Below are 20623 nucleotides of genomic sequence, written 5' to 3' on the forward strand. Positions count from 1 at the left end.
TGCAGGAGAACTTGCAGGACTGGCAGATGAAGGGTCCGTGGGTGCGTCTCGGGGTGGCTCGGTAGCATCCAGGGGTTCGGCCGCGTTGAGTGCGTTGAGGGTGGCGGCGTCGTACGTCCGGCGGGTGGGCTGGGGTCTGCGGGGGCCAGGGGTCCTGGCACTGGGCGCGGTCCAGGCGCGGACGGGTGTAGACGGGCTTACCTTTGGCGCACCTTCGGCGCTCAATCGGTGCTCCCGCTGCGCGCGTCCGCTGCGCGGTCGCTCTGGGGGCGTCATAAGTAAGGAGCCGGGTGGGCGGGTCAGCTGGGTGGCGGGAGCGGGCCGTCCAATGGGCTGGTGGTGGGCGGGGCCGCAGGGGGGCAGCGGCGGGAACCTCTGGGCGGCAGGCGGTGTCCCTGGGTCAAGCGTGGGAGGCGGGGGAGATCCGGGCGGCCCAGCGGCGGCTGGGTCGCTCTACAGCAGTCAGGAGGCAGGCAGGAGGCAGGTGTCAGCAGCGGCAGGCGTGGGAGCAGGGGGGTGACCCGGCCTCGTGAGAGGCGCAGTGGGTAGGGTCTGGTACAACTCTGGAGGCAACCGATCTGCTTCTGGGGTTTTACCTCACAGCATGTCCGAAACCACCTCTTTGAATTCCCCCACTTCAAGCGGCCTGTCAAGGCTGTGCCTTTGTTCCTCTGTGAGCTTCATCAGCTCTGTTCCATTCAGGAAGCTTTCCAAGGCACCCTCTGGTAATTCGTGGGTGCGGGCAAACCCCTCCTGAAGGTATGTGTGACATGCAACATTTATCTGATCTCTAGCTATCAGAGAAGCCCCACCCTCCCCTTGTAGGGACAGTGTATATGTATGGGGCTTTCCCCTGTTCACTAGCATGCCAGCAGTTGACTACATTTATTGCTCTCTCAGAACACTATCTGTCTGTACTGAGTGCATGTAGATTTATAGAGCCTTGTCCATATTTCTTCCACCCATCTAGAGGTGTCCAGTAGCCGTTGAGACCCACCTAACTCATCTGCAGGAGGATTCCTTAGTTTTGCCTGTTCTGCCGTTAGCTTTGGTAATTCTCATTCTAGCTGTCTATGCACAGCAGTCATCTGAGCCATGCACTCCCCCTTCAATGCAACCTTGTAGGCTTCCCAATCCACCGTCCAGCTTACGGCTGTGCCCCTATTCTCCTGGAAATATTGAAGAGTATACTCTCGAATGTGCGTGAGAAAGGCGCAATCTGTCAACATGTCTGTCCTAAGTCTCCACAGTGGTATTTGGGGTATAAGCCACCCGGTGCGGAGAGTCATCCTCAAAAGTGAGTGGTCAGTCAAGTATCTATCTGAATATGTTGTGGACAAGTCCAAATCCTCCCTCCTTCCCAATACATAGTCTATGCGACTGTATCCCCCATGTATGGGTAAATACAATGAGAATAACTTATCCCCCAGATGGTGGCATCTCCGTACATCCACTGGCATATTTGATTGCTGAATGAAATTGCTTCTTATATGAATATCAAAAGTTGACTGCAATTGTATCCCACAAGTTACACTAATCTTACAGTCCAAGTGCTATGACAGTCATGCTGTCATTTAGATTACAGACATAGTATATGTTCAAGTATGTGACAGCAAAGCTATAATGCACGTTAAAACAATCTTGAGGGCTCAGGGTTAAGATTATAGAACTTACCATCATGTTACAGAGATCTTACAGGCTCAAGCATTTGACACAAAAAGATCCCTAAGATTGCACGGATATTACAGGCCAACGTATATGACAGCAGAGCTCTCTTTTGGAATTCAGGTTTTTCCCATATGCATCTGGCAGCAAATGTAATATCTCAGGTTTCGTAGAATTCAGAGGCACAGGCCTATTACAGCAGAGCTATGTCTCAGTTTACATGGTCCTCTCAGTCATCTGACTGCAAAATATGCCTTGCATTACACAGATCTTATAGATGGAGGCCCTTTGCAGAAGCTGTACCACTCATCCTACAAAGATCTCACAGACAAAGGTGTCCAACACCAGATTTATCCCTAAGGTTACACAGACCTTACAGGTGCAGATTTACTACAGGAAAAGTATCCCTCTGGTTACAAAGAACTCACAGACTCTCCAGTTTAACAGCAAAACTATTGTCCAAGTTATAGAGATGTACCAGATAAAGCTGATGACAACAGTGTTATCCTCATCTTCCAGATTTTAAAATAGGAAACTATTATGCCCATACGAAAAATATGTCATCAGTTACAAGTGGCAGCCAGGTGTTGGCTGTAGAAAATCATTCTGGATTGCAGGTTTCACGGGAAAGAAAACAAGCACATCCTAATGTATGAATGAATTATTTTATTGTTGAATTAATAAAAATCCTTACAATAGCAAAGGTACAGTTGGCCTAAATGCACAAAACATCCTAATGTAAATTATTTGCTCCCAAAAGTCCTAAGAAATAGCTGTAGATGAAAAGTGGATATGTGTCCATAATGTTGCAAGCATTTTTAAGGACTACCTACATCTAGTAGTGAGTAATTTCAACTTGCAACATATCTTTTTATTTGTCTGTTGTCATAGAAGTGCAGCATCTGGGATCAAAGGACAAAGGCTGCTCAAAGCTCCGACAGGCCATTCACCTCTCTTGGTTCTACACACACGAGTCCAGAGGCATGGGCGTGAGGAGCTGCATAGTCACTAACAATGTCCTATGTGGTTATCTGTGACCGATGTGTAGCAGGGCACAGCTGTGCTGTGTGCACCAATGCATAATTTGTAACATAATCGTCTAGAGTTTAGAGAATGCAGAACATCTGCCAACAACCAGAAAAAGTCGAGTCTGCCAAGCTGTGGTTCCCATTACCCCATTTAGAATAGGAGAACCGCTGGGTTTCTGTCAATGGAGTCTCAGTTTGGCTCTACTGGAGGAAACCATTGACCCGAGGGCCTGTTTGGCACTGGGCTTCCAGGTCACACTGATGTCACCCATACCTCTTTAGGGTATGTTTTAACTCCCTGTTTTAACTCCCTGTGACTGCCACATGAGGCATGGCGATCCTGGAAAAGAAAAAGTTCTAATTTCACTAAAATGCAAGAAGAAAACTCCAGTGCCTAATTTAAGCCAGTGTTTGCAGGTGGTGCCAACCAGCACTCATTTTTGAGGGCCAGCACATATTTTTTCTTATCAAACTTTGACCTAAAGCAAAGAAAGAAAAATTAATAAGAAGGAAAGAAAGAAGAGAAGGACAGAAAAATAGTGACAAAAAAGGATAGCAGGAATGAAAAAGATCCTAAAAGAGTGAGCTAAAGGGACACAGGGTGGTTGGTGGTGGATCGAAGACACATCATGTGGAATCAATACCACGCAGCCTTGGTGTTCTGCAGCCCTGATGTGCAATAGAGCCAGCTGTGGCGGCTGATCAAAACTTTGTATGCCAGCACTCAGCTGTTTGCAAATTAAACTTAATACACACCGGGGATATTTATCTTTTACTTTGCAGCAAAAATCCCCTCTTTGAGGGATTGTTCTTCTTGCAAAGTTAGAGAAAATGCATAAAAGACTGCATCAACATTTTGACCCACTCAGCATTCAATTCTTTGTGCATATTCTGGTTATTACAATATTTCAGCAATGGTTTTGTCTGTTCCAGTTTGTCACATCTCACATTAATTGTTAGTGCATGTTAAGATGTGCACCACTGCTCACCAAGTCTCGAAGGTTACTCATGTTTTTACTTGTACTCGATAGCAGTGCCTGATGGTGATGTTTACACCATAACTGAGAGATCTGGAGAGTCTGCCCAGATTGCACCATCTCTCAAATTTCTTGCCCACATTTGTATCATCGCTCAATAATCTTCGGTGCAGGCTCAGATTTGGACAGTAACTCACCACTAATACTCAGAACAGCATGCCCTACAGGAATCGCTCCACTGCCCACCTTTTTTTTGTTATGCAATGTAATGGTAGGGTGAGAACAACCAAATTTGTTTTTCAGGTTAAATTCACTCAGGAGCTGTGGGTGTCTTTAGGTGTCTTTGAGTGAGTGTTTTTTGTGTCTTCTTTCCTCACATGTGCTTGGGCAGTAGGTCCTTGGATTTTGTAAAGTAGACTTCTTTCAATATGAGCCAGAAACATGATGAGAAATCACAAAGAACAGATAATCATGTCTCAAGCCATCTCTCACCGGGGCAGAGAAGAAAACAGTCCCACCAGAAAATTGATGACACAGTTGTTGGAGACTACACAGCTTTGGCAGTGAGTGGAACTCCTCCTCCTCCCCTCCCACAGTCAAGGGCGGACTGGGAACTTAAAACAGCCCTGGCAAAAATAATAAATTCAGCCCCCATGTGCGGATGTGCGGATGTGCTAATGTGCGCTAGAACCAGAGCTACTCTTTGAAGTTGCTGCCGGGATTGCGTAATGTGCAACACCACTCACTTCTGGAGGCCTAAACTGACCTCCAAGTGTCAAAACTGGCCTCCTTGTGCTTCAGCCTCCTTGGGGATTGCCCGCTTGCCCGCTGGCCAGTCCGGTCAGGCTCACAGTGCCTGCAGGTTCCTGTTGCATAAAAAGATATTGCTCATGCACAATTGGAGGCACTTTTATCCTTCCAGTCATTTGCCTGATCCGGTGTAGAGATGTGCTTTGCTCTTTAATGTGTCCCTAGTGCTGTGATTTTGCATTAAGGGGCCGATTATGATGGCGGACGGACCTGAGTCCGTCCGCCACCATAGAGAAGGAGGGACCGTCCGCAGGGGCAGCGGCGGTCCCTCCGTGCAAATTAGGATGTGACCGCCAACCTGGCGGTCACATCCTGTATTTTTATCATTGCGGCGGGTGCTGCTTGAAGCAGCACCCGCCGCAATGATAAAAAAGTAAGTTGTGCATTTGCATGCACAAAGCGGCAGGCACCTCGCGGTGCCTGCCGCTATGTGCAGGCAAATGCAGGGGGGTACCATAGGTACCCCCCATGTGCAATCCCCAACCCCCCCCCTTCACCCCTGGGGGTCCGCAACGGGCCCCCAAACACAAATCCGTATGCCTTTACACGGCGGAAATGCCGCCGTGTAAAGGCATCTTTCCGCAGACATCCTAATATGGCTGGCGGTGTCTGATAGACACCGCCAGCCATGTTAATGCTTTTCCGCCGCGGGCGGAATCCGCCCGCGGCGGAAAAGCGGCGGACAGATAGTAAGACCCACCAGCCATCCTAATATGGCGGTGGGTCTTTCAAGGCTCCCCGGCGGATTTCCCGCATCCTCCGGGCCGGCGGTGGCTTCCGCCGGCCCGGTGGATGCGGGAAATCCACAATCGTAATAGGCCCCTTAGTGTGGAAGCTCTCTTGGAACTGTGTTATGCAGAAGGCTATTTCTGGCAACAGTGCACCAACTTCAGCCAAGTATCCAGTACTAGCTACTTACAATAGTGTCTAGTGTAACACCGCTGTTATAAGGACACCTACATTTTTAATATGCAGCACCAATGAAGTAGCAAATCCCAAAAAAGCATCTCCAATACTAGCATAATACTTGATAAATGACAATTACAATCAACCAGTGACTGATGAATGTGTGTATATCAATGTGTGAATGACACTTATAACAACCAGTGGCTGAAGGGGCTGATCCTTAGCCCCCTTCTCCGTATGAATTGCAATAGCTCGGTCAGCCAGCTCCATCTGGCTCTAGTTGCCTCTAGTTACCTTTGTTGCTAGGAAAAAAGCCCTATCTTTTCCATACCATGTCGGCTGCCGAGGAGACGTCTCCCTCAATGTACAACTGAGACTGGTAAAGCTGTGATTTACCACCTGACGGCAAGCAGGCCTCATTCAGACATCTTTTACTGTCACAACAGGCATTATCACTTCAGCAAGAAACAATGGTATTACGTAATGTGCACGCAGCCAAAAACAAGGATAAATTAATTACTTAATTTGAGCAGTGGCTTTTCTTTACTGAGGCCTAATGTAAGTAAATTTTCCTGACTTAAACTGCCTGCCACACATATTTTGAGGACTAATCACAACCGTGTTTTCTATATTCCCTTTGCTCACATGGTTTATGTTTATGATTGCAGATTTAGAGAAAATGATGCAAGTAATTTGTGATACATGTTGCTACAAAAACTAAGACTTGTCAAATTTTTATGTGCAGCTAATAACGAATGCTACCCCCAAATGAGTGATGGATGCCAACATTTCTGCACTCCAGGGTACGACACCTACTATTGCTCTTGCGCAGAAGGGTATGACCTGGGGAAGGATGATAAATCTTGTATTCCAACAGGTAAGTATTCAGTAGTTACCTGTAATCAAAGCCATGAGGGGGAGAGGGAGGGGTGCGCCTACCAGTATAGCAGGAAGTGATGACAGTGAAGAATGTTTTGTTTGTAGTAATGCTGATCTTGATGCTACTGTCTTGTTTTGTGTCAGTAAAACAAAAACAAACAAAAAAAATACTAAAAGTATTCAGAAGTGAGCAAACAGTTTTGATGACTTGAACGTTTATGTTAAAATCGTAAAAAAGCATAGTGCATGGGCATGCAGGCATAATAGACTTTGCGGTGTTCCTTATGATCTGCATCTGGTTTAAACAGAGCTGGGGATTTGCAATAATTTTTCTCCCATTAATATATACTGTTCCCTACTCCAATACAAAGAGGGGAGATTGGATATGGCACAATTGAAGAACTTGGTAATTTCGCCTCTCAGGGAATACTTTGTAATATAACAAGAACTTGGCACAGAAGCTGAAAATATGAAAAGACATCTTTATTAAACTTTCAATAAGTGAGGCTACGTCACCCAACTGCCTTAGCAATTGAATGAGACAGTCTGCTGAATGGTCTCAGCACAGACCTTTTATACCATTTATTATGCCCTAGGCACACATTTTCTCTTTGAAGTACATTATTGTTGGTCACTCCCAGAACGTGCACACAAAGCACTGTATGCTGACAAACCCACTTTTCAGTTTGTCCAGCCCAAAATTAATCATCAAACAAACCCATAATAAACATTCTTCTTTAGACAAGCTGGACAAGACCCATAATATAAAAGGCCCGCAGCCCACATCATAAATAGACCATAAAGAAGGAACAGAAACAGATAGGAGCAAGATAAAGGGGTGTGTGCGTGTACAATAAATATTGCAATGTCCTGCTCTTTGATCTCTATCAGACCAGCTGCCTAACAAGGAACTGGCTCAACGAGGTCAGCCTCGGGCAAGGGAGTCAGCTTGTTCAGGTCACACAGAAGTCAGCTAAGGTGTATGTGTCCCTAGAGACTTGTTTGGCCACAGTCATCCTGTAGTCATCAGCCTATGTGAGGGCAATCACAAAATGGCTGCCGTTCACAAAATGGAACCCAAGGATTCAGATTTCAGGGTGATTCTGTCATTTGAATATGACGAAAATGCTTGTGCATAGTGTACTAGCCATTCTCGGTCTTTTGATACCAAAATCGTCATACTACGACAAAGTTTATGACACAGGTCCAAAATTTTCAGTACCACAGACGCTCCATTTGCCCGTACATAGGCAATAACCTATACTCACGCTAGTCTGAGTCCAGGTCTATATTTATCAAATCATCAAGATGTTGCTGAAGCATAATCCTATTACTAAGCGACTCTCTCGGGACAGGTCTCCTTACACACGCAGTAGCACAAAGGCCATATATGGCAGGACCAAATGCCTCTATCTGTAGTATGTGGTATAAAACCACACACCCAACAATTAGTGATGTTCACTACTAACTGGTGTCGATGCAGAAACTGTACAAAAGAAATTATCAGTAAACTCGGACCTTCTAACTAGTCCATGTTCAGGTAAAATCTGAAAAGAATGCAAAGAAGTAGAAGTAGGAAGAGACATAGGTTGGGAGGTGGGTACAGATGTAAATTGGGCAGCAAAAACAATCCCACCCATAAAAGACAATGCCATGTTTAAAAAAACACTAGAAAACACGTCATTAAGAACATATAGACAAAGTAGTGACCGCTATTACAAATGAAATCATAATTTTTCATAACCCTAAGCAAAAAGTAAATCCTAACATTCTCTAGTAACATTTTAGGTCTTCCTATGCATTTCTGTAATTCATTACATGTTCAAGTGAAACAGTGGTGACCCTCATTAATGCTCTGAGGTGAAAAGGGGATACTCTTCCACAGGAAATGGACTTTTATTCTGCTTTTACTAAACAGAATACTACTTAAAAATAATGCCAGTTGAACAATAAAATCATTCTCCTAACACTTAGTCTATACAATCACACGGAAACCTCTTGTGAAGCCAACTATGCCCAGAGTCTGTTCAAAAAGCCTCTCTGGCAGGCTTCTATTGTCTAATCAAGTCTGCTCCCGTTGTTGCATGGGCCTTTGGATTCAGGCCTCCCATGCTCTGATGTTCAGTATCTGTTGGAGTGCCCTCCTGGCAAACACTCATAGCTCATTCAAAAAGTCTCAATGTCTCAAGGCAGTGCACCGTATCTCTCCTCTGCGGCAGACACTACAGATATTGTGCTCTTCTCGTGCAGACCCGGGACCATTCTCAGACTCCAACACTCATCATTCAGTGTCAGAGGACGCTCAGGCCGCTCTTTCATGGGCACCAGAATGGAGTCCTTTTGACACTCTTGGATCCTCCGGTGCACTGCACTTTCCGTTGAAGCAAAGGAAAAAAAAAAGGGGGTGTGTGTGTGGCCAAAACTCAGGCCAAGGGGCTCAAGGGACTGCACACTGTCAGAGGTTAACCAGCACATAACAGGCGCTCTTTTGCACTGCTCAGGGGACTGCACACTGTCAGAGGTTAACTAGCACATAACAGGCGCTCTTTTGCAGCAAAACCAGCTCCTCTTTCGATGTTGTGCGCCTTCTGATGAAGCAAGTGCGATGCTTTAAACAGTTCATTGTACAACAAGGGGACTGCAAACAGGTGGCCTGTGATCTTCAAAGGAGTGGCCACACGCCATGGGACAATTCTGCATTGAAATACACTGTCATTCTCAAAGGCAATACAAAAACAAAGGCAATAGGCAAAACAGTGTCTCTAGGCTCTTCAATTGGGTTTCCGTGTGAGAGCATATCTTTCATCATCATAGCGACATGGGAATTCTATCTGAATGGATGTCCTCACACATAGAGGCATCGTCTAATTGGGTAAACACATTTTATCTCAATTATTACATATAAGTGTTCCTAAAATCCTCATCTAGAACATCTCAAAAGCGGGATCACATACATATTATCATAATAATTGTGCATCAGGTGGGACTATGCAATACAAAAGCTAATTATCAAGATGTGGAAACAAAAGACAAGAACTAGAGAGTCCTGGTATTTCCATTATTTATAATACATCTGGTCCATCAAAACTTAAAGCAGTAAAAAGGAACTAAAAACCAATTTTAGAATAGGCATATTAAAAAAACGTAATGTGCCTCCTATTGAGGTGGAAAGCTTATCTTAGTATAGTATTGAGTCAGTTAATCAGTCCTAACAGTCCTAACAGTCAGACTGGAAAAACATCAGAATAGGCCTAAAGAAAATTCTTAGAAACCAGTCTAGTTATGCAAAAAAAAAAAGGAATTATACATAAGATGGGGGTCCATGGTACATTACTGCAATCTGAAAGTGTGAACCTGAACAATATGCTAATAATAATAAAAAGCTGACTGGTGAAAGGAATACGGAAAAGAGGAATGGGAGTAGAACACAGCTAAAATCCCCAATTACTAGGCACGATGTGCTTGGGTGATAGTCAGGCATGTGACACAATACCAAGAGTATGGGTGATAAAAAAAAAAAAATCACAATAGTTTACAAATTTAACTCTACCGCTGGCCACTACACCATATACGGTAATCTCAGCTAATGTTCCAGTTCCTTCTTCAGGGAAAAAAATAATGAAACCTGGTTTCTTTTACGGTCCAGAGCCATAGGAAGGCCACTTAGGAAGCAGAATAAAAACTGACTAATGTGATATGGAAATTAGGTCACCATGTACAAGAGTCACAAATCTATAATTTATCCTTACGTCCAATCAGGATATATAATTTTAGGGCTGCCTGTTCCTTACAGGAAAGGGCAGTATCGTGACTACAAATGACACAATTTGCTGTTTATTTTTCTTCAATACTTATAGCCAAATTTGACATACACTGGTGAAGTGTTGTCTGTCTGGTTCACAATTAAAAAAATCATATCTGTGAATTTCAGTATCAGCGAAAATTTTACCCAACTGTTGACAGCGACACGTATCGTCATACATGTCACAACAACACAGGTGAATTTGTAATAATTTCTTAAGCAGCAACATACAACATAAAACATGCAAAAACGCACAAAACGGACGTCAAGCCATCAGATAGACTCGCTGTAAAACGATAGCATATATAAATGAGCGGTGACGCATAATACCGTGTAAGGATACCCTCCTTTTTGACAGTAGATCACCAATAGTGGGTATCTGCTGTCAAATACAACTTTCGGACACACAGAACCAGCAAGAACAATTCATGATAGAACGAAATACACAAACATGAAAAACGCATGGACATTTCTTTTCAAAGGAGTTGCGCAAAAAAAAACCATCTCATTTCAACCAACCAAACTCACGTGTCTTGTTAGGCTTAAAAGCCCCCAGAGCAATCCATGAATGATCTGTGAGCAGAAGCGAAAAGGAAAAAAAAAAAAACACAGCACACAAAAGAGAGACATTTCTGACACCAATTGTAACTTTTAAGCAGAAGACAAAACATGCTACACATTAAAAGAAACACAAAAATAAATGTCCATTACTTAACTGTTACCATCTTGTCAGTTACCTTGCAACATGAAGCCTTTTTAACTTTTAGAAGTAAAATCCTTTCCCTGACACCTAAAATTAGCCTTGTGTCACAATCCCCATGATAAAAAAAATTCTTAATTGGCAAATCGTTCTTACTTATTCATGTAGGCTTCAAAATTTCAGTAAAAGGCTGCATCTCATTTTTCTGTCTAAGACGTAATGCAACACTTCATTTTCTGTACTAGCAGACATTTTTTTTTTTTAAATTCCACCTTTCAGAGACCTGTTTAGCAAGGTTATTCTGTATTTCACAGAGGCAAGGCTTGAATTTAAAAGGTCACAATGTCAACATGACAAAGACAGAAGGCCTACTACATTTACTGTGAAGGATTCACACATTTAGAACAAATGCTTGCTACCACCTTATACAATGGTACTCATTTTAGCCACCTAACATTGATGAACATTAAATGGGCTCTGCTAAAGTTAGGACCTTCAACCCTGATATTAAACACAAACCTCTGCACCGGGCACATTGGCTCACTGAGCTATGAAAAACAACCTCAATAACAACCCGCAAGTTTGTATTATGCACAAATGTATGCATTTACTGAAGCCAGAGACACTTTCAAGCTATAGCAAAATAACAAGAATCTGTGTTAAAAACCCATTTAACTCAATTTCGACTTTTATCTTTGGGGCACTTAAAAATAAAAATCCTACACTTATATTACTTATTAATCATCCTCAGAATGTGCTTTACACATTGCAAAGACTGGACATTAAGCATATCACATCTAATTCCTTTGAAAAAATGAGTTTTTACGCCTGCGTCAAGTGAAAACCAACATGCAAATTACCTAATTACACCGTAACACATAACTTAAATCAAATTTTAATACTAGGAGGTCATGGTATGAGTATTAAGCTTTATAAATATCAAAAAACGATTTTAAAAAACACTTATTTTTTTCTCAAATAATTTCTCCATAATTAATATTTTTTGTTTAATGAAACCAATTATCTGTTTTTATGATAACTCCACATATAAAGGTAAGCTGCATCCCTTGCCTATCATTTTTAGATGCATTCATTTATGCGTCTACGCACAAAAAAAACCTAACTTAAAACATTACATTTTTCGCGCCATTTTTAAAGGACAATCAGTATTTAGCGACAGAACCAAAAATATACTTCAAAAATGCTTTCAGAGAGGAAAACCGCATTTGGAATGTCTTCCAGTGATACAAAGTGATGAACCTTAATTTTGTAACCCTCTAAAACACTATTTTGAAATGAAAAAGAGGCCAACTGTTATTAACTAACGGCTAAGTCCTGCATAGCTGAAACCTGAGCACGCTTTCAGTTTTACTGAAAACAGACATTTCAAGTTTTAAAAATGCGCGTGCAAAAAGATGCATTTAAATCTAGCAAGAACAAAAAAATTCACTTTAGCTGAGGTGTTTGACTTTTACACGTACTACAATGCATGTAGGTACAAAAATGCTATAAATTCGTTTTTCTAAAAAAAAAGAAAAACACACACAATTTATTTTTGAGGCCTTTTATATTCCTAGTGAATGCGAATTTTAACTTTATCTATTTTAAGCATTTAACATTTTGCACATATGCGTTTTGCTTAGTCTATAAATTAAATAGCAACATATAGCGATTTTAGCATGTCGCATGGCAAATCGCTGCATCTCATTTAATTTCCACCTAATATTAATTAATCTAATATTTTACTTAACAGACTGAAAAACATCAAGAAACCCACAACCACATCTTGAGCTCATTTCAGACAAAAACAGAAAGTGTTCAAACATTCAGGACACACGATACAGCGCTATACGTATTTGTTTTATAAATTGCGCGAACGCTATTCACATACCGAAGTTACACTAATGAGAAAAGCCACATAGATATTTAAACACACATTGAACCCACAAATCTGGCAGAACACAAAAAATCGGTCTGCATATCTCTATTCATAAAACTGCGCAGAACAAAGGATCCTCGTTTTGTATTATGTCATATTTTAATTCCCTGGGGAAACAAAGTCACCAAGGAAGAAATAGGTTTTTAAATCTAAACCTATTTAGATATCCCCTTTAGGGGAAAACCGGCTAATCCAAACGTATACAAAGTTGGCCAACACAAATCTCCAAATTCGCTCAGGTCAGGCATTTTATAGCTCACTAATCTAGCTTCAAACTTCAAGGGGCTATCTCTATCGATACACTCGTAAATATACAAGACCCTCGGTTTTTGAAAATTGCAATAAAATAAAACTAAGGACCAAACAAACTAAGAACCAATCAAAATCAAAGAACCAAAGAACAAAGGACTGGGAGCGACCCACTTATACTTAACTCTTACTTTTACTAATCAAAAATGTTATGCAGATTCTAACTGTCAAGTTCTACATGACCTAACGGTCTTTTCAAGAATACTCACACCAAAAAGGTTATCAGTCAGGAGTGACATCATGTGGAGGATCAAAAACCAGGAAGATCAGAAATATACTGGGCCGCAGAATCAAAGAATCTCCAGAATCCCCGTGCACAGAGTACCTTCTTAGTAGAATCTTGCTCTGTCCTCCTCAGTTTATTTCAGTCTCCTGGCACGATCACTCCCACAGAAAGTCACTTCTCTGATGATTCCCGCGTTAGGGCGCCAACTGAAGAACTTGGTAATTTCGCCTCTCAGGGAATACTTTGTAATATAACAAGAACTTGGCACAGAAGCTGAAAATATGAAAAGACATCTTTATTAAACTTTCAATAAGTGAGGCTACGTCACCCAACTGCCTTAGCAATTGAATGAGGCAGTCTGCTGAATGGTCTCAGCACAGACCTTTTATACCATTTATTATGCCCTAGGCACACATTTTCTCTTTGAAGTACATTATTGTTGGTCACTCCCAGGACGTGCACACAAAGCACTGTATGATGACAAACCCACTTTTCAGTTTGTCCAGCCCAAAATTAATCATCAAACAAACCCATAATAAACATTCTTCTTTAGACAAGCTGGACAAGACCCATAATATAAAAGGCCCGCAGCCCACATCAAAAATAGACCATAAAGAAGGAACAGAAACAGATAGGAGCAAGATAAAGGGGTGTGTGCGTGTACAATAAACATTGCAATGTCCTGCTCTTTGATCTCTATCTGACCAGCTGCCTAACAAGGAACTGGCTCAACGAGGTCAGCCTCGGGCAAGGGAGTCAGCTTGTTCAGGTCACACAGAAGTCAGCTAAGGTGTATGTGTCCCTAGAGACTTGTTTGGCCACAGTCATCCTGTAGTCATCAGCCTATGGGAGGGCAATCACAAAATGGCTGCCGTTCACAAAATGGAACCCGAGGATTCAGGACGAAAACTCTGATTTCAGGGTGATTCTGTCATTTGAATATGACGAAAATGCTTGTGCATAGTGTGCTAGCCATTCTCGGTCTTTTGATACCAAAATCGTCATACTACGACAAAGTTTATGACACAGGTCCAAAATTTTCAATACCACACAATCAGCGCTGTAAAGGCCATATGTACTAATGTTTAGCAAGATACAAAGCAATCACAAACCAGTTTGCCACTACTAAATGTGTACATTGGTCTATTTCCTAAATTTGCACACTGAAAGAATCAATTAGGAAATCACAGTTTTGCGACTTGAAATAGCTCTTTCCTTATTACAATTCCCAAATATGGACAAACAAAAGCTTTATACTAAGTGTTCAACAATTAAGAATGATCGCAAAGCAGTGGTTTAGCACTTCCAAATGAACACCAAATAGGAGTAAGTTTTAATCAGGTAAGAATTACAAAAGGATGAGCATAGCTTTTTTTCTCCCAAAGTGGTACCAATAAACCTGGCAGCCAAAAGGATGAAGCTGTTGGCAATGCAACAGAGAAGAAGGAGGTGCTGAGAAGGGCCTTTTAGGGTCAGGATCACAATATTTCACCAGACAGAGGAGTGGGACACAGGCTAAGCAGCCAGGTTATATAGGCCTTCATTGAGTTTTATATAGGATATTTCCTGATACACCCACCGCCTGTGATGGAAAACCTCTAGCTCCACTGGAAAAATCTGCATTCCCTAAACCTTCAGGTCCTGTGTAATGCACCTGCTCCTGCCTGGTGGCCATACGACCCTGGACCCCTTGCTCACGTCGAGTGGTTGGTTGGCGTATGTACCTTTGGCCAAGTGGCCCGGGACAGATGTGGTTAGTGTCCTAACTTTTGTTCCATCGGTGAATCTACTGAACAACAGGATGTGTGGTTCAGTATTACACACCATTGTTTCTATTTCCACGTACACATGTTTTTTTCTATTCACTCGCTGTTTGCAGTAGCTGTTTTGTTCATCCTGACGAAGGCCATGACACTATGAAAGGTCCCAAGGCCGAAACATGTTGATCACACCTTAATGTAGCTGTCTCTAATTTCGACAATTTCATTATCATATTTACTGTTTTTAATCCTGCCACAGGGTAGCTGAATAAAATTGTTGGTAGCTAACCCCGGAGCCAATTTTAATTAACTTCTATATGAGCACTGCACTTCACTCACCACACACCAGGCTTATATAGGGTTTTAGAATAACCCTCATAACTTATCGAAAACATCCCTGAGCTCCTCCTTTGCAATGAGGGGGGTGTAGGCAGCGTCAAGACTAGGTTCTGGACGCGAGGAGGTACCCCATGATGAAGCATGACACCATTGGTGTGTGAGAGGAACTGTCCTTAAAAAGGGTATATCCCTCATAGCGAAGTTGACATAGTACATTTTCCACACAGACTTTGTCTCTGGACCCGTGGGTTGTTCTGTGATTAGTTTGTGTGTAATGCACTCCATTTGTTCACTGAAATTATTGCTAGATATTCATGAAGTACCCATGACTCTTACATATTCGGTACCTGTGGACTGTATAGCCATGAGGCCAGAGGTAACTTTAGAGACAGCTACCTGTTCAGTAGGTAACTACTGAGCTAAAGGTTTTCTCCTTCAAGAATTAAAATGTGACATTTACAACAGGTACTACATTACTATTGCAGGTGATAGTACATATGCTTTCAGGCCATGGGTACTCATTCAGGTTCAGACTAACCTGTAGGGCAATCAGGCAGTGCTGGATGGTCGATTTTCTGATAATACCACAAACATTGCCTCGAGCAAGCACACATGCATGCTGTCTCCCATACCTTGAAAAAACAACTATACCACATGTCTTAACAGGATCAAAAGTTCCAAATTTGATCATGTGGGGCACTTATTAAGCTGTTGATCTGCTTGCGGGGGCCACTTTTATTTTAGTGCTTGTGCCTATTTTCTGTCTCAGTCTGACCCTATACTCACCCTATACCTACATGAATACAATATCTGTGAGGGAAAGTATAATGTAGCACAATGATGCACACTTTCAGCATTGGAATGTGTTTTTAGGCTACCTAAAAGTCAATACCATTGTCCACCCAACAATGGAGAGGCCCATCAATATTCACAGCAGATCTTATGCAAAATAGTTGCCTCCTGTGCAGTATTACACAACATTGCTTCCAGGAAAGGCCTTCCCATAGTGCCTGATGAGTGAAACTCTGATGAAAATGATGCACCTCCAAGCCCAACCTACAACAGGGTGATGCAAGGGTTGCTGAGGGCAGCAAGTACTGGACAGAAATCGCTCCTAACCATTTCTTAGGTAAGAATCATTAAATGTAGCAGAACTCAAAGAATACACATACACAGCTTTTGCTGCAGTAACATTATGTCAGCCTTTTATGTGAAGGTGTAAGATTTGACAACATAACATCAGCCGTTTAGGGAAGAACACTATGATAAATACTCTGAGGGTACTTTGATAAAAACTTAGAAAATGTTGTTTTACCTCTCACTGTGAGCTCTAGTGCATCCAACACTGTGGGTCTCTGACACATCTGCACTACTTATTGTGAACCGCCGTGGTCCGTGCAGGTAACAGCGGTGGGGCTGTGTAAGGGGGGATTTCGAGGGATGATGCTGATGGAAAATTAATTATTTATATAATCTTCCATCTGCATCATCCATCGAACTCCCCCCTTACCCCGCCCCACCGCTGTTACCTGCATCGCCCCACCGCTGTTACCTGCATAGACCGCGGTTGATTGTGAACGTCTCTTTACTTTTCTGTGCATGTGTACTGAGTAAACTTAATGCCATTTGGATGTTATGAAGTCCCACCAAAGCATGGGCAACTTGTACCTTAACCAGCAGTTTACCATCTCACTTTGGACATTGATGGTGCACCGAGATTGGATGGTTGTGGTTGAGGCTAGTCTATATACTGACTACACATAGCTGCTTATACTCACTAGCATGTGTTTTTGTTGTTTCCCTTTTCTGCTTTCAGTGGCCAGAACAGTGCAATGTATCTTTATGGCTTCAAACAGAGTGTCCATGATTTTACTAAAAGAATCTGATTACTTCCTTTAGGTCACTTCTCAAACCATAATGCTTAGATCTCAATTCATCCATGGCTGACAACTGGTTGAGCTGCAAAGTCAGCATGGATTTTTCTAAATTAAGAAATTCACATCTTGTGGGGTTTCCCCCCTTTGATGCTTCATGACTCACACCTACTCTTCAATAGGGTATGGGAGTTGTGCGTAATCTCAGCCCTAGGTGAGTTAGACGTTTTCTAACAACTGTGCGTCTGTGTTAGGGTCTGTCACTGACAGTTGTTTTCTGAGGCTGTTCCATTATGAAGTCTGTTGGTGGTGCTGGTATAAGAGTTACAGCAGCAGATGTTTACCCATTCTCTAGATCATGATGAGCTTACTCTGTCACATTTTCCTCTTCCCAACCATCATCACCATCTTCATGGATGACATCTGTGGAAGAGGGATTGTGTAAGCTGGCGGTACAGTGTATGTTACTTTCAGTTTAGGAGACACTTTTTGTTGGGCATAACTCCTACAGAAATGAATGTAGGTTGGAGTAATCTACTTTTAAAAGTACATCTAAAATTACATAACATACTTGACCGGGGGGGAAGATGGCGGCTGGGTAGGACGCTCAGTCGGAGTGCTCCTCGCCCCGTGATTCTACTCGGTGAAAAGCCTGCCGAACGCTAGAAATCCATCATGAAATTATGAACTTATGAAGGGAAAGTAAAGAGGGCAAATACAAGCGGCGAAGGTATTTTCTTACTTTGAGGCCGCGGTATGGTAGATTGCCAGCACCCAGCGTCCGAGGTGAAGGAGAGCAAGCGCCGCGGTGAACGGGAGAAGGAGGAGCCGAGTTACTGCCTGGGTCTTTTGGCGGCGGCTGCAGGAGCAAGGTCGCGCTGCTGCCGAGTTGCCGGAAGACTAAATTTCCAATTCCGGGGGATAAGCGGCAGAGCAAGCGGAGGCGGCCTTCTGCTCCCTTCAGAGCACAAAAGGCAGAACGAAGGTAAAAGCGTGAATCAAGAGTGCTTGAAAACTAAATTAGACTGTACGGGTGAGAAGATACTAAAATGCAAAATCAGTCAAGATAAATATACCCAAAAAACTAAATATTCAGTCCAAAGGGAGACACAACTTCACAGTAAAATTGAAGCCCTCGCAAAGGGGTCTGAAGATTGTTCAATCTTGGATTGTTTAAAGAGAGACAACTTCTTATTACCAGCCGTGTCTTTACGCTTAACGATCATCGCCCAAAACTCACTAAACTCACAAATTGACAAACTAAGATCCAGCACAGAAAAACAGCTTATGAGTGAGTTTTCAAGCATAACAGAGGAGGGTGACAAAAAAGACTACAGAAAATTGAAAACCCCCCCTCAATCAGAAGAGGCAGAAGTGAAAGCTCAGAGTGGACAGGCCCTAAAAACACAAGGGACGCAAATCATATCCACTTATAGCTTGCGGAATAGAAACTATCTGAAGCAAGAACAGTTCCTTAAAGGAATATCCCCAAGAGAGTCAAAAAAAAAAAAGCTCAAAAAACAGACTAGGGAGAACAGCAAGGCAGCTCGTGAAGGAGGGTTACCCACCCTTAAGGGAAAAACAGCATTCCCGTCTCAAACTAAAACCAAAATAAAAATCACACCTTCTCTAAGATCCTATTTTAAATTACAACAGCAACAAGACACACGGGACTACAAGCAGGCTCAATCTCCATCTCACAACCGAATACTTGTGGGGACGGAAGAACAAAATCTCCCCCCTAACACAACACTACTTTCAACTCCGGCTGAGACTTCAAAGACATTGTTGAAAACGGACACAGGAGCCCCACTCAGTGCAAAAGAGGAGAACAAAAGTAAGAACAAAGGCAGAGCCGAACCTGTGTTTGGAAGATTTTTGGAAGGGAGACAAGCAAAGAAAGAAAATAAAGCACCAAGAACTTCACATGGCAGAGGGGGGAGAAAAGCAAAACTGCGCAGAGATAGCTCAGGATACAGTAGAACATGTGGAGAGACCACAGGGGGGGCAAAAAGAGCCTCAGAACTCTCAGACAAATCAAACAGAGGAGCTACTAGAAAAAATATGGCTAGATATGAAAGAAAAATTCTCAATCTCTGAAGCCAAACAAGACAAAATTCAGGAAGCTTGCGAAAAGATGGACAATAAACTAAACGCTCTGGGCGAAAGAGTGACGCTGGTAGAAACTGAAGTGGCCGCTTTGGACAAAAAGGTGGAAAAAAATCGGAAAGAGATAAACTCTCAGACAAGAAAGTAAAATAATAAATGAAAAAATGGAATCATTGGAAAATCAGGCAAGAAAGAACAACATCAGGATCTTGAATGTTCCGGAAGGTCAAGAGGGGTCGGACATGAAAAAATTTGTAGTAGCACTACTGGCAGAATACTTCCCTTGGGTAGATGAGGTACTCCTACAAGAAGACATACAGAGAGCGCATAGAGATCCATACGGAAAAAACAAGGAGAGAAAAACTCCGAGGAGAATACTTGTCAATTTCAAAACATATGTGCTAAAAGATAAAATCTTGGGAGAAGCTCTGAAAAAAGGCAACTTCAACAAAGAAAACTGGTCTTTCAGAATAAGATCTGACATGTCGAAGGCTTCTCAAACTAGACAATGGGAGCTAGGAAATTTAATGCCAGAACTGCAACAGCTAGGTGCCACGGTACAAATGAAATTCCCACCATCTCTTAGAATAATGTGGCGGAACAAGATGAGAAATATGAAAGAACCGGAAGAAGTCAAAACATTCATTGAACTTATGAGAGATCAGAGAAGAGCTGAAGAACCACCCAGCAAATGAAAAATCCCTTGAATACACAATACGGATTAAAAGTGAAGAGTATAGAGGTGTAAGGCTATAAAATGTTTTTATACATAATTTTAAATCACGGGGCAGGGGGGCACAATGGGTTATGAAGATAACCGAAGAAAAAGAAGAAGGAGGCTTCCCCGGCGAGGGCAATACACAAACAGAAAAAAGAAAACAGAAAAAAAATCACGAAAAGGAAAAGGGTGGGGCGCAAAATAGGGAAAAAAAATTCCTCATATGCTGGAGCAGAAAGAGAAACAAAAATGGTAAATTCCGCACAGAAGAGAATTAATGGGGAGCATAAATAAAAACATCAAAATACTCTCTTGGAATGTAAACGGGTTAAGGACGAAGACCAGGAGAAATAAAATACTAGAATACATAAAAACACCAGAATCTGAAATAATAATACTGCAAGAAACACATCTCCTGAAAGAAGAATGTGATCAAATAACAGAGACCCTAGGCTGGATTGATATATATGTTTTTACCACACAACAATGCAATATTAAAGTAATTATAATGATTATAAAAAAGTCATTAAAAGCTGTTATTGACTCAGCAGAAGTGGACAATAAGGGAAGATGGGCGATAGC

The 20623-nt window shown here is 42.3% G+C and overlaps 1 protein-coding gene across 1 annotated transcript in view; it reads left to right on the forward strand.

Moving 5' to 3' along the window:
• PROZ (protein Z, vitamin K dependent plasma glycoprotein) overlaps positions 1-20623 on the forward strand; it is a 264854-nt gene that overhangs the window by 115040 nt on the left and 129191 nt on the right. Inside the window, exon 5 of the mRNA XM_078657699.1 lies at positions 6132-6263. Coding sequence (XP_078513825.1) covers positions 6132-6263 — 132 coding nt within the window. The remainder of the gene's footprint in view (positions 1-6131; positions 6264-20623) is intronic.

The sequence above is a fragment of the Lissotriton helveticus genome, chromosome 8, assembly GCF_964261635.1.
Source record: "Lissotriton helveticus chromosome 8, aLisHel1.1, whole genome shotgun sequence".
In the NCBI taxonomy this organism is placed as follows: Eukaryota; Metazoa; Chordata; class Amphibia; order Caudata; family Salamandridae; genus Lissotriton; species Lissotriton helveticus.